This window comes from Myotis nattereri (genome assembly GCF_964212035.1).
Source record: "Myotis nattereri genome assembly, chromosome: 12".
NCBI lineage: Eukaryota > Metazoa > Chordata > Mammalia > Chiroptera > Vespertilionidae > Myotis > Myotis nattereri.
Window position 1 is genome coordinate 77,151,706 of NC_138087.1, and position 14,517 is coordinate 77,166,222.

Below are 14,517 nucleotides of genomic sequence, written 5' to 3' on the forward strand. Positions count from 1 at the left end.
GAGGCTCCTCCAAGGCCTGGAGGGTTTCCTGCAGGTAGGGAGGGTTCTGGGGTGCAACCAGGGAGCACAGCTCTAAGGCAGAAAGGCCTGGGACGTTAGGAAACAGGAGACTGTGTGGCCACAGCCTAGGAGGGGAGCTGGAGTGAGCCTCCAATGTCACAATTGGGTTTTCCCTGAAGACAGTGGAGGGAAATGCATGCAGACACTATCTCAGAATGATCAGAATGATCTGGTGGGTGCTGTGAGGGGGACTGACGGAGAAGCCAGACTGGGAGGCCAGAACCCAGCCATCCATGGGCAGGGGACTGGAGAGGAGGTACAAGACAGCTTTGCTGGGGCTGGTGGTTGAGTAACTAGAGCTGGAGGAAGAATGAGGAGGCCGCTGGAGCCAGGGGAATATCAGAAAGATGCTGGGGGAAGATTGGGTCAGGGGAAGGGGGCACAGGGTCCGAGGGAGACTGGGGGGGGGGGGTGAGTGGTGGCTTGGTGCCTAGCATGAGGACAGTAGCCTTCTGCAGCGCCATTGCTACATTCCCGGCCAGACTGAAGAGCCTGGCTCAGGAGGGTCCTCTTCACACAGACTAGGCTTGAGTCCCAGCCCTGTCGCTATGTGAACTTGGTTGGGCCAATCACCTCATCTCTGAACCTCAATGTCCTCTTCTGTAAAATGGGTTTGTGATCCTCTGAGGCTGTTGATTCACTTCTGGAGCACACAGGGCTGCTGAGTGAATGCTCGATATTTCTGTGATTCCTGACCCAGGGCTGGACCAGCTCCAGCGCAGCTCGGTGCGGAGGGTCCTGTGGTTTCATCTCTGTCTCCAGAGAACAGGGGGGTCCAAGGCTGCAAGGCCCGAGCATTGCTCGCGGGCCCCTTCCAGTGTCGCCGCGCCCCCTGGCGGCTATCCGTTGCCATGTCAACGGTGGCGGAGGCCTGGGGAGGCGGTGGCGGGGCCGTTCTCTCCTCCCAGGACCTGAGGCCGCTCCCAGGCTACCTCCCGCGCGTGTGTGTGTGTGTGTGTGTGTGTGTGTGTGTGTTGGGGTGGGGGGACACTCCGAGCCGGGGAGGAAGGGGCTCCCCGCGGCAGCTGGAATGCGGTGGTAAACTGAGGCACGCGACGAGGCGCCCCGCAGCCAGGTGTCGACTGTGGGCCCCACCTCCGAAGGCGGAGGAGGAGCCGCGGGCGGTGACGCGCCGAGGGCCGCTGGCGGACGGCGGGCGGGCGGGCGACGGCGGCAGGTGCGGCCGCGGAGGGCGGGAGGGAGGGGGCGGGTGGAGGGGGAGGGGAGGGCGAGGTCTGGGCACCTCCCCCTTTATAACGCGCCCCCTCCCGGGCTCTGGGGCTGCCTCTTCTTCGGCTCTTCCCGTCTCGCCCCCTCTCCCGGCCGCCCCGGGCCCGACCCCGGCCAGGGAGCCCCCAGGCCTCGGCTTGGGGGCCGCCCCCCCCGCTCGCCGCCCCGCGCAGCCCGGCGGAGGCGGCGCCGTCGGAGGAGGAGGAGCAGGGCACTGCGGCTGGCCCGGGATCGGGCGCCAGAGCGGCAGCGGCTTCGGCAGCAGCGGCGGCCCGGGCCAATGCAGCGGGACGCACCGCCTCGAGCCCCAGCCCCGGCGCCTCGGCTCCCCGCGCCCCCGATCGGGGTCGCCGCCAGCAGTGGCGGCGGCGGAGGCGGGGGCAGCGGTGGCGGCGGAGGCGCCTCTGCAGCTCCGGTGCCTCCTGGCCTCCCGGGAACTACAAGTCCCAGGGGGCCTGGCGGCGGCCGACGAACGGAAGAGGCGGGGTCGGCGCCGCGGGGCCGGAAGTGGCCGTGGAGGCGGAAGTGGCGCGGCCGCGGAGGGGCCTGGAGCACGGCGGCGGGACCCGGAGCGGGAGCGGCGGCGGCGGCGGCGGCTGGGGGCGGCGGCGGCGCGTTGGAGGCGGCCATGGCAAAGCAATACGACTCAGTGGAGTGCCCCTTTTGTGATGAGGTGACCAAATATGAGAAGCTCACTAAGATCGGCCAAGGCACTTTTGGGTAAGGTTGGGCCCGGAGGGGCTGGGTGCCTTGGGCCTGCACTCCTCAGGGCCTACGGCGGGATGCACGGTGCCGGGTCCGAGGCGGTCAGGAGGCCACCTAGCCCTAGACTTGTCTCCTGGACTCGGTAGGCCGCGCTCCATCCCGCCGGGGCCCGACGGAGCTGGCTGGCGGGGAGGAGCCTGAGGCCCGTGATGGGAAGTGGGGAGGGGTTGCAGAGAGGAGCTGGGGAGGGGGGCAGGATCTCTCCGAGGGCGGCCTGGGTGAGAAGAGACTGCGGGGAGGAAGTAGGGGCTCGGAGAGGGACCGCAAAGAGCTCGTGGCGGGGGAGCCGGGTGCCCTCGGGACCAGGCCCCGCCCCGCCCGGGAGACCCTTTTTCCTGCCCTCCTCTTCTGGGGGGGAGGGGCCGGCCCGCGAAAGGGGCCTGATGGGCTTTGGATCCCCCTCTCCACCTGCAGGGAGGTGTTTAAGGCAAAGCATCGCCTGACCGGCCAAAAGGTGGCTCTGAAGAAAGTCCTGATGGAGAACGAGAAGGAGGGGGTGAGTACGGGTCCGGTGGCAGGCGGCCGACGCGAGTTTCCACCTTGCTGCTCCTAGGACTCCCGCGTGGAGACCTAGCGGATGTTTAGTAGTTCGGGAATTTCCATGGTGCAGGGAGCTTGGCTTCCGAATTAAATTTCCCAGTTCAAATGTTTTCAAGTCTTTGAAATTTTATTCTTCGGCAACTATGGTTAGGGCCAGGAGGGGGAGCTCATGCTTGCACCGAGTGCAGAGCGGTTTATGAAATTAGGAAGTCTTTAAAACCCTTTTTCGTTAGCGTTTCATTTTGCTTAATATAAAATGAAAAGTACATGCAGTGGGTTTAAAAGAGCGTCTAGTGCTCAACTGAAAAAGAGCAGGTCCCTCTCCCCACTTAGCCCCTAGTCCAGTTTCCCGGGACCTACTTCTTACTTAGCAAGGACATTTATTGATAGTTCTTGTTGTTTTTGTTCGTGCCCGGCTAGTTAAACATGCACAGAGCCAAAATTTAAAGGTTAAAGAAGCAATGGAGCATTTAGTGACCAATAGTGAAGTGATTAAGTGTCACTATTTCGATTCATTGTCTCAAACCAACTCCTTGAGGAGTGCATACTGCTTTACACCTGTTTTTCAGATAGGGCGTCTGCGATAGCTGATTTCAGAGCCCAAGGTTTTAGTCTGTCTCCCAACCTGTGCCCCGTAGTACAGACTCTGTGGCCAGTTCCTGGGTCCACAGTGCGCTTCCTCCCTTTGGACGCTCCTCTGTCTTTCTCCCACAGTTCCCCATCACGGCCTTGCGGGAAATCAAGATCCTCCAGCTCCTAAAACATGAGAATGTGGTCAACTTGATTGAGATCTGTCGAACCAAAGGTAAGCTGCTTGGCTCTTATAAGCCTCCTTTTCTTCATCTGAAAATGGGAATAAGTTCAGGCTTTGTTGGCAAAGTTGGATCTGGACACACTTCAATTGCTTCTTCTTAACCCAAGCGTACCTGCCGTGACTGCTTTCTCCGGTCCTTTCGTCGTAGCTGGTGCTTCTCCAGGGCTGCCACAGCACCCGGCCCCGAGGAGGCACTCAGGACATGCTTGACCAGTGAAGGAACGCACAGACGGATGCCGGGTGTCCGTGGGCTGGAGGGGTTTAGGAGCTGGTTGTGGAAAAATGAGTTGCGTATGGGATTTTTTACTTTCTTCTTACCCCCATCCCTCTTTCCCATCCTTCCTGCCTCAGCTTCCCCCTATAACCGCTGCAAAGGCAGTATCTACCTGGTGTTCGACTTCTGCGAGCATGACCTTGCTGGGCTGCTGAGCAACGTGCTAGTCAAGTTCACACTGTCTGAGATCAAGAAGGTCATGCAGATGCTGCTCAATGGCCTCTACTACATCCATAGGAACAAGGTGGGGGAGGAGAGACCCAGGCTTGGTCTGACCTTTGCTCCCACTGCTGGGTGGGTGTGGCTAAAGGGCCATTGGGAACCTGACGGAGCCCTCTTGCCCTTCCTACAGATCCTGCACAGGGACATGAAGGCAGCTAACGTGCTCATCACCCGGGATGGGGTGCTGAAACTGGCAGACTTTGGGCTGGCCAGGGCCTTCAGTCTGGCCAAAAACAGCCAGCCCAACCGCTATACCAATCGCGTGGTGACACTCTGGTACCGGCCCCCGGAGCTATTGCTCGGTGAGGACCCCCGAGTGGGCAAAGGGGGCAGGGGCTAGGCACTTAGCCTGGCCTCAGCCCCCCGTTGCCAGGGCTTCTTGAGCCGCCGGCCCTGAGGCGTTGCGTCTCAGGAGGCCCTCGGGCTCAAGGGGCCCTCCTGCTGCGCTCTTCTTCCCAGGGGAGCGCGACTACGGCCCCCCCATTGACCTGTGGGGTGCTGGGTGCATCATGGCGGAGATGTGGACCCGCAGCCCTATCATGCAGGGCAACACGGAGCAGCACCAGCTTGCCCTCATCAGCCAGCTCTGTGGCTCCATCACCCCTGAGGTGCGTGGCCAGGCTGCCTGGGCCCCTGCAGGAGGCAGAGCCCAGAAGTCTCCCTGGCAGGGGAGGAATGGGGAGTGGGACAGAAGGAAAGCTCCTCTCTGGAGAGGGGGCAGGTGGAGGGACAGGACCTGCTCTTTAGAGCCGCGCAGGCTAGTTGCTCCATCACCAGTTCCGTGGCCTTGGGCAAGGCATTTGGACTTCTCACCTGATTCGAGTTTCTCTGCTGTGGAACAGCGGCCTGTGTCGGCTGTGGCACATGCTCCAGGCGATTTATGTAAAAGGGCCGGCACTCGGGGCCAACACATGGTCATGGCTACTTTGACCTTAGAGTGGTCGAGTTCACCCTCCAGGGGTGGTGTGGAAGCATCTGAACAGAGAAGTTTTAGTCCCTTCAGATGCTTGACCAATGGACAAGCCACTCGTCTCCTGAACTAACTTCATCCTCTTTCCATGCCTTCCCCCAGGTGTGGCCAAATGTGGACAAGTACGAGCTGTTTGAGAAACTGGAACTAGTGAAGGGCCAGAAGCGGAAGGTGAAGGATAGGCTGAAGGCCTATGTGCGCGACCCCTACGCACTGGACCTCATCGACAAGTTGCTGGTGCTGGACCCGGCGCAGCGCATCGACAGCGACGATGCCCTCAACCATGACTTCTTCTGGTCTGACCCCATGCCCTCGGACCTCAAGGGCATGCTTTCCACCCACCTGACATCCATGTTCGAGTACCTGGCGCCACCACGCCGGAAGGGCAGCCAGATCACCCAGCCTTCCACTAACCAGAGCCGCAATCCCACCAATACCAACCAGACGGAGTTCGAGCGTGTCTTCTGAGTGGCGGCGCTGCTGCCTTTCCTGTCTTCTTCTGCCCTGTGACTCGCGCTGTGGAGATGATGGGGCATTTGAGTTTTTTCTCCAGTGCATATTTTGTCTTATCCCCATCTGGGCACTGGATGCCATCCGAGTGGACTGGAGTAAAGCTTTGGCTCAATGTCCAGGGGGCACTGAGGCTGCCTCCCTGGTCCCCTGGCTCTGGAGAATGTCCAGAGCGTCTCCACTTACCTTAGGACAAGGATGGGGTGGGGGAGAGGTGCACCCCACCAGTGACTTTCTGGGTTCCCAGCATGATGGGGGGAGGGACAGGTCCTCATCCATCCCTGGTTCTTCTCGTGGCCTAAGAAACTTGCATGGGTGACACCAGCCGGAATATGGGCTGCTCTTGGCCTGAGCCTCAGAGGCGCTGGGGCTGGCAAAAACCTGGTTTCTTCAGTAGGAGAATTTTATCATGTTTGTTTTATTCGGTTGTTTAAAGACATTCCTGGACACAGTTTGACCAGTTACAATTAAAGTTGACTTTTTTTTCTTTTTTTTTTTCCACTAAGTGGCTGTATGCTTTGTTCTGTGTTCAGGCTCCTAGCTCTTACCCTGCAGCCAATAGGTTGGGCCTCACAGTTGAAATTTGATTTGTCAGATCTTAATTCATCTTTGTCCCAGTTCATCTTCCCTGACATAATGGTACAGGACTTCTGTCTTTTTTTTCCCCATCTGGTACCTTCCAGACTTGCCATCTTGCTTCCCAAAGGGCATGTACCATGAAGCTCCCCGGCTCCTCCGCTCTGTCAGAGGGAAGACAGGTGAGAAGAGGGCTCCTTGGCGAGGGAACTGGAGAGGGTCTGGTGAGCTGCGTGGGCAGAGACCAGCTCGCGCAGTCCATTGTGGCTGACAGACAGCCGTGTTCAAACTTGACCCATGAGCATGGGCGGCTGAGCACTATCGATGGAATAACAGTTAGACCTGGAGCTTGCAGAGTTCCTCAGGCTCTTGGGAGACAATGGAGGGGAGATGACCAGCGAGCTGAAGGGTCTGTAGGGCTTGAGGAAGGGCAGTAGCTTGGATAAGGTGGAGGCTGGATCTTGGGGCTCAGAGCTGGGACCCTTGGAGGAGCAGCATGTCCTGAGTCAGGTTGGGGGCAGGAGTGTTTGAGGTGAATTCTCTATTCTTTCCCAGGTGGAGGCCACTTGAAGGGCCCAGGTGGAAAGGTTGGCAAGGTCTCTCACCAGAACTGTCCTTGTGAAAACTGGCCCAGCTCACAGCTTCATACCAGTGGGAGTAAAAAGGTTCTTGGCTAGTGGGTTAGTTTCTTTTTTTGTTTAAATATTTTTATTGATTTCAGAGAGGAAGGGAGAAGGATAGACAGAAACATCAGTGATGAGAGTCATTGATCAGTTGCCTCCTGCACACCCCCCACTGGGGATGGAGCCAGCAACTGGGGCATGTGCAGTTGGCCGCAATCGAACCTGGGATCCTTCAGTCCGCAGGCCGATCAGATTGGTGCTCTATCCACTTAACCAAACCGGCTAGGGCAGTGGTTCTCAACCTGTGGGTCGCTACCCCTTTGGGGGTCGAACGACCCTTTCACAGGGGTCACCTAAGACCATCAGAAAACACATATATAATTACATATTGTTTTCGTGATTAATCACTGTGCTTTAATTCTGTTCAATTTGTAACAATGAAATTGGGGGTCACCACAACATGAGGAGCTGTATTAAAGGGTTGCGGCGTTAGGAAGGTTGAGAACCACTGGGCTAGGGCAAGGATTAGTTTCTTGAGGCTGCCCTACCCACTTGCCACCGACAGGTGGCTTACAATAACCTCTGTTCTGTTGGCTCTGGAGGCCAGAAGTCCGGAATCTGGGTGTGGCTGTGGTTCCTTTCGGAGGCTCTGGGGGGAGCGCCCGCTCCCTGCCTCCTCGCTCCCAGTGGCTGCCCCGGCCTTGGTGTCCTGGGCTTGTAGACATAGCCCTCTGTCTGTCTGCACGTGGGGGCCTTACGCTCTGTGCTCTCATGAGGACACCCCACTGGATTTGGGACTCCCCATGACCCAGTGTGACCTCATCTGAACCACTCTGTCTGTGAAGTCCTTTTCACACAAGCTCACATTGTGAGGTTCCGGGTGGACATGAATTTTGGGAGGATGCTATTCAACTCAGTACAACTGGTCATCAAAGGACAAAACAGCACGGTGTCCACAGCTACAGCAACAAGGTGGCCAGGTGTTAAATGACATGACTAGCAGGAAAGCTCACAGGGCCAGTTTAATTGTTCAAGGTACGGGTTTTTTCTCTGAAGGATCAGGTTTCTATAAAAGGTTCTTATTCTTGGACCCAGCGATTCCACTTGGAGAAATGTCTTAGGAGCAGTTGTCCAGTCTGTTTTCTCATGGAGTCCCCACTGGAGGAGGCAAGACAAGGCCCACGGGGCACGCCAGTGTTAGACGTCGTCTGGGGATTGAGGGCAGCAGATGAAGTAAGAAGTGACAAGAGGGAGAGTGGGTTCCAGGAGGTAAGGGACAGTGATTTTGGGGGGAGGGAGTGGTCATTGACACAAGTTCTGATGGGTCCGAAAGAGAGTGAGGGCTGACGGTTGGGCTTACCTGCGGCGCGGTCAGTGGGTGGAGTCCTTCCTCCAAGACCTGCTGGGGGCAGCAGGGTCATGAGAACAGGAGGAAGGGAGCGGAGGACAGTGAATAGGAGGGGGATTAGGGACAAGCGAGTCTCCCTAGGCCAGTGGTTCTCAACCTTCTGGCCCTTTAAATACAGTTCCTCATGTTGTGACCCAGCCATAACATTATTTTTGTTGCTACTTTATAACTGTCATGTTGCTACTGTTATGAATCATAATGTAAATATCTGACCTGCAGGATGGTCTTAGGCAACCCCTGTGAAAGGGTCGTTTGACCGCCAAAGGGGTCGCGACCCACAGGTTGAGAACCGCTGCCCTAGGCTACGAGAGCCAGGTAGAGAAGGCGTGTGGGATTCTTGTCCCATAGAAGGGCCATGTGGCCACGCCAGGGCTGTAACCTGAAAGGCCACACCCCTAACCTGTTCCTGCTACCTCCGCCCAGTGCACCCACCCTGTTCAGGGCAGCCCTGCATGTGGAAAGCATAAACCTCCATCAGCTTAAATAAGAGCAGTGCTTTAACCCCGTGTACATCCTAACCCCATTCGGCGGGGAAGGGCACCTCTAGCGGCTGGTTGGGATCGGTGCAGCCAGGACAGGGCAGGCCCTGGGCTTGAAGCTGGGCGAGGAGAGAATGTCCAGGTATGTGCACTGTGCTGGGAAGTGGTTCCAAAGGCAGCAGGTGGGAAACACGCCACTTGAGCCCATTTTATAGGAAAAATCACGAGACCTGCCCGTGGTTACTTGGAGTGGTTCTGTTCTTTCTCCCCGTGTTTTCTTATATTCCCTGAATTAATGTTTTTATTCATGCACTCAAACCATATTTTAAAACAACCAAAGCAGGGCCCAAACCCTGGAGCTTCTGGCTCTAAGCTCCCCCACACCCCAATTCTCCATAGAACACCCCAGAGAGGCGGTCAGGACCATGGCAGGCATGGGCCCTGTTACTCATCCCAGTCTGTGGAGGGAGGTATGTGTCCAGAACATTACCCTGAGGCACAGTAGTGTCTGGCACTTGTGAATCTCAAGGCAGTGAGTGAGTCAGGCAGCAAGAGATGTGTAAACAGGAAAGGTCTTGACTAGCGGCTGTGTTTGGACGGCCCTCGGGCCCTCTGTCACCCTGCAGGCTGGGAAATGGGTCTGTGTCCTGGCTTCTTAACCAAATGGTTTGGAGAACCACAGCCGCTCCCCCCAGCAGGCTTAGACTCACCCCTGAATTCTACTTCCCCGTCCTCAGGGATCCCAGCGGGCCAGGGCCCGGGCAAATGGGCCCTAACAATAAGGGGAGAAAGGCTGTGATAAAAGGCCCAACAAAGCCAGCGCCTAGCGCTGCAAGCCTCCCACGCGTGCCTCTCCCTGCAGTGTCCCCGCCCCCCTTCTCACCTTTAACCCCCACCCAGTTGTTATTTAACTCATGGGAACTGCACTCTGGAAACCTCCAGGAAGGACACGAGGTCCCTGGGCAGGTCCCAGGATGAGAGCAGGAACCTATCAGGTGAGACCTTCCTCCCTGCACAGGGGAGGCCCTGGGCTTCTGGGTGGGGAGAAGGCGGATCTTGGGTATCCTCTCAACTCCCCCTCCCGTCTCCAGCCCAGCTAAAGCCTGGACTTGCAGAGGTGGCCTGCGGTCACTGCCCGCCTGGGTGGGGAGCATGAAGGCCGGGGATGAAAGGTGCCAGGTCCTTCGCTACTTCCTGGCCAGTGGCTGAGAAGCTGTGGTGTGAAGCAAGCATGGAGCAGCCGAGCGCATCCGGGGGCCCTTTCTCGGCTACATCTGCCTCTTTCCAGGTAGGAGAGCGCTGTGACCTTGGGCTCAGCCGGGCCTGCCTCTCTAAGCCTCTCTTCTTTCTTTTGTACAAATTGGTGTGCATATGCCTCAGGGGTCCGAGATCATCAGCAGTGATGAGCCCACACTTTCAAGGAAAACCTTGTCATTGATAAGCCTTGGTCTCAGGGTGGTCAGGGGCCCTGAGGCTTGCCCCACCCAGTGTGGCTGTGGAGGGTCTCAGAGCAGAACCGGCAGGCGTGGCTGCTGGCAGAGCTACCTCCAGGGGCCTGTGTTCCAGGCCTGAGTCTGTAGGCTGGATTCATCTGATTAAACTCTCAGGACTACTCTGTGAAGAGGACTGCTAGTCTCATTTTAATAATAACAGCCCTGGCCGGTTTGGCTCAGTGGATAGAGCGTCAGCCTACGGACCAAAGGGTCCCAGGTTCAATTCCGGTCAAGAGCACAGACCTTGGTTGCAGGCTCCTCCCCAGCCCAGGCCTTGGTCGGGGCGCCTGCAGGAGGCAACCAATAATGTGCTTCCCTCACATTGATATTTCTCTGCCTTTCCCTCTCTCTTCCACTCTTCCTAAAAATCAATGGAAAAATATCCTCCTGTGAGGATTAAAAAAACAAAACACCACTGATGATCTCAGTAACCTGCAAAAAAAATAACAATAAAGGCAACATGGATCAAGTGTTCACTACCTACTGGCCCTGTGCCCACTGTTATCTGCATCTTACAGATCTGAAACCATTATTGCCTGCAGTTTATAGATCTGGGAGGTGTGGTTAAGAGCCGTTAAGGACTTAGTTTGTTAAAGATTTCTAACCTTGGCACATGGTAGAGCCCTGGCTCTGTGCTCTGGGCCCAGCATCTCTCACTCAGCCTCGTGCAGCTCCCTGAGGTGGGCACCACTGCAACCCCCACTTTCCAGATGAAGCAGCAGGGCTCAGCGAGGTGAGGAGGCTCACCAAGCAGCGGAAGCCTTCCAGCTTGGCTGGGGCAGAGACTGGCTAGGGCTGGGCATGGGAACCCTGGGCTTGGCTATAAGGGATGAGCGTGGACCCAGGTTCATGTCCTGATAGACACTAGACAAGCCACTTCTGTTGAATGGGTATCACAAGAAGGTGCCTCCCTCCCTCCCTGTGCAGTCTGAAGCCAAGGCGAGAATGCCAGGCTGCAGTAGCATTGCCTGGGGCTGCACGCCAGGCTGGGCCATGCCTTCCTAGTCCGCTGGACAGAACCTTGTGCCCAGCAGCAGAGGAGGGGCAGGCACAGACGCCAGGGTTTGGAAACAGTGTCTCCTAACGGTTATCTAGGCCCTCTCACTTTGAGGCTACAGCCCTAGGGCAGGGGTGGGCAACCTTTGTGAGTGAGTGCCAAAACCAGCAAAATGTCTGACTCAAAATTCTTCTGCGTGCCAATCCTAATTTTTTGAGAACATGTTACGCCTACTTGATATCTCTTAAGGTGTACGTATGTGAAGAACCTTGAAGAAATAATAAAATTCATTCGAGCGACAAAAACACAGTATATGATGATGAAAAATACATTTATTTTTTAATGTATACATGTACACTGATAGTCCGACAGAAAACTTTATGACTCCGTTTGATATTATCAGTGGGACTTTTGCTGCTGCATCACTGATGACAGAGATTTTATATCAGGTTCATCCGTCAGGCTACTCCTATTATGAGACAACAAAATTCATCACTGAGAACAAAGATTCACAATTGTAAATGGAAGATTATAAGAGAGGGTTTTGCGTGCCAGCAAAAGTTACTGGCGTGCCATGTTTGGCACACGTGCCAGGGGTTGCCCACTTCTGCCCTAGGGAGATGAGGAGACTTGCCCAGGTCACATGGTGTGGGTCCTTTTGGGGGAGAACGAACTGAGGGAAGCCCCCAGGGTTGGTGAGTGTTGCACTTCACAGGGCTCCTCACCAACCCTGGGTCCTCCCTTTGAAGTAAGAGCCGGCTCAAGGCCACAGCTCTGTTAACTGGATGACCAGGTCACCTCACTGGGCACAGGGCAGCGAGTGGGGCAGTGTCCAGGGGGTGGCTTGGGGGTGGAGTCTGGTGCCCAGTGAATGATTAAGTCACTTCCCCTCTTAGGCCTTTGTCGTCTCCTCTGAAAAATGGGTCCTGGAACAGAACCTTCCTTGCAGGGGGTGTGAGGATCCAAGAAGACAGGTGCATGTGAAGGGTGTCTGCACCATGCTGGTGTCTAGAATGCACTCACATTAACTCTTATTTAAGAAAATCCGCCCTGACCGGTTTGGCCCAGTGGATAGAGCGTCGGCCTGCGAACTGAAAGGTCCCAGGTTCAATTCCGGTCAAGGGCATGTACCTGGGTTGCGGGCACAACCCCAGTGGCAGGTGTGCAGGAGGCAGCTGATCGATGTTTCTCTATCATCGATGTTTCTGACTTCTCTGTCCCACTCCCTTCCTCTCTGTAAAAAAATCAATAAAATATATTAAAAACAAAAAAAAAGAAAAGAAAAAGAAAATCCAAGTTACAAATGAAAAAAATTAGCCAGGGATCCCCCAGCTTGATCAGAGGGGCTAAGTCAGTAGTTACGGGAATCAAAGGAGCTGCACCTGCTGGCTGGTCCCCTTCGCAGGTGGCTCCTCAGGTCCTGTTTCCTCGCCTGTAAAATGGGCTCAGCACAGCGCCTGGCCAGGAGGGGGCGCAAAAAATCTTACCCCCAGGGAGCAGGTGCCACAGACAATGGTCACAGAGGGTGAGATAACAAATTGAAAAAAAGCATTTTCCCTCTGAAAAGCAGTAAGACGGCTCTCCGGTTCCAGCAGCGAAGGCTTTCCCCGGCTCAGAGGGGACAAGGCAGGCCTGAGCCAGCCTTTCTGTGGCCTGGCTATTGCACGCTCCGCACCACACGCCTGGTGCCCTCCTAGGCCCCCTCGTGGTCATGAGTAGGGACCCAGGAACTTCTGGGAAGCCACACCAGGTTCCAGGGCAGTTTTGGCCCCTCGCTGGGTCTCAGTGTCCTGACCTATTGGACCAGAAAGTCAGACAAGAGGTGCGCCGAGGTGCAGCCATCCAGAATGGTAGGAATCGTCCGTTCTTTTTCCTAATTATGCCTGCTCCAGGGGAAATTTTATAAAATCCACAGAAGCAAAACGAGGCAAAAGTCACCTCTAGCCTGGCCACCTGGAGCTAATCACCGTTCCCACTTAGGGAATAACTTCCAGGCTATTTCTAAATTATTATTTTAGCAAAAGTGGGATCCCATTCTCCATGCTGTCTCACCAACGGGTTTGACCCCTTAACAGTCTCATATCACAGTTCACACCTCTGACTTTTCAAAGGAAAAGCAATGATACAAAGGAGGTGAGCAGACTATGAAGGAAATACAAAAGGTTTTTTAAAATAAGGTAAAGTGCTCAGCCTCCTCCAAATAAAATAAATGCAACTGATAACTAACCCGAGAATGCATTTTTCCACATGTGATATTGACAAGGGTCAAGGTTGGCTAACGTCTGTGTGGGTGAAGAACGGGCTGGCTCATGCCCGCGGGGGTGGGGAGGACAGTGTGGCAGTAAGTATGAAAGTATCAAATGCACATCACCGTCAACCCAGCAGTTGCTTGTCTTGGAATTTATGCATCAGATACCCTGGCACATCACTGCTTGTGATGCCAAAATCCTGGAAACCCGAATGTCCTTCCGCAGGAGACTGGTCACATACACAGTAGTACGTCCACACCAGGCAGCTAATGCGGCGGCTCTCATGTACTGACACGGCTCAGAATCAGGTCCAGGATATAAAGGCATGTGGTAAAAGTACAACACAGACCTGCCTATATCGTCTGCTACCTGTGACTATAAAAGAAAAATCTCTATATATTTGTTTTTGTTTATAGATACATGAAATTTCTCTGGGAAGATCACAAGAAACAGAACTTTGATAGCTTTGAGGGGAGGGGAGTTAGGATGCTGGCACCTGGAGTGGGACGGGGCAGAGAGGCTAGGAACAAGGACTCCCGGTGCCAGAGTAAAAATCTTAATTTTGTGACTTGGGCATGTCCCTTTATTCCTTTGTGCCTCAGTTTCCTCACCTGTGAAACAAAGAAGATATTACTACCACCTGTTTCATAGGATTGTGATGATTAAATGAGCAACTAGGTAGGAAGTGTTTAGAGCAGTGCCTGGCCAGAGAAGTGCTACTTAACTGTTTGCTAAGTCCTTGTCTTAGAAGAATCCTTATACGCCTATTGTTGAGTAAGTTGACAAATCGGGGGGAAAAGGAGACATATGTAAAACTTTAGACAATAAAAAAAAGTTGACAAAAAATTATCATCTGCATTGACAAGGCCCTATAAATAGCTAGGTGTGTCTTTGATTTCATGAGCATAGAAAACTTGGGACACACAGTTGTCAATGATTTCCAAAGGAGGAAGTGAGGGGAGGGGTAAGCAAAAGAAATTTAAAACTTGTTTATGATCATTTTTATGCAGTTTCTAAATTATATACATGTGTATGTATGGAGAAAGTTTCAATTATTAAAAAAAAAGAAACCAAGAGAGGAAAGGACCTCTTTATCTCCCAGGTGCCCCCACCTGGCCCTGATGTGAAGAGCGGAAATCCAGCCAGCTAACTAAGGAGTCTTCCCAACACCTCATTTGTTTATTTCAAAATCAATCTCATAAATAGTTACCCCCATGCCTGCAGGAAAGGGAGAGAGGTCCTGAAATTCCATCCGTTTTCTGACGGATTGCCTTTCATCTGTGGGAACTTCTCTACAGGGATGTTTG

General features: G+C 54.7%; 1 protein-coding gene across 1 annotated transcript; it reads left to right on the top strand.

Annotated features, from left to right (window-relative positions):
• Positions 1 to 1,483: 1,483 nt before the first annotated feature.
• Positions 1,484 to 5,890, top strand: CDK9 (cyclin dependent kinase 9). Its single transcript, XM_081103902.1, has 7 exons — positions 1,484 to 2,010; positions 2,470 to 2,551; positions 3,310 to 3,400; positions 3,761 to 3,927; positions 4,036 to 4,207; positions 4,365 to 4,513; positions 4,978 to 5,890. Exons 1-7 carry the CDS (start codon positions 1,571 to 1,573, stop codon positions 5,341 to 5,343), a joined length of 1,467 nt encoding a protein of 488 aa, XP_080960028.1. The 5' UTR covers positions 1,484 to 1,570; the 3' UTR covers positions 5,344 to 5,890.
• The last annotated feature ends 8,627 nt before the right edge of the window (positions 5,891 to 14,517 follow it).

Coding starts and splice junctions, on each gene's coding strand:
- CDK9 (XM_081103902.1), top strand. CDS start 1,571: ATGCAGCGGGACGCACCGCCTCGAGCCCCAGCCCCGGCGCCTCGGCTC. Junction 2,011..2,469: donor ATCGGCCAAGGCACTTTTGG/GTAAGGTTGGGC, acceptor CTCCACCTGCAG/GGAGGTGTTTAAGGCAAAGC. Junction 2,552..3,309: donor TGGAGAACGAGAAGGAGGGG/GTGAGTACGGGT, acceptor TTTCTCCCACAG/TTCCCCATCACGGCCTTGCG.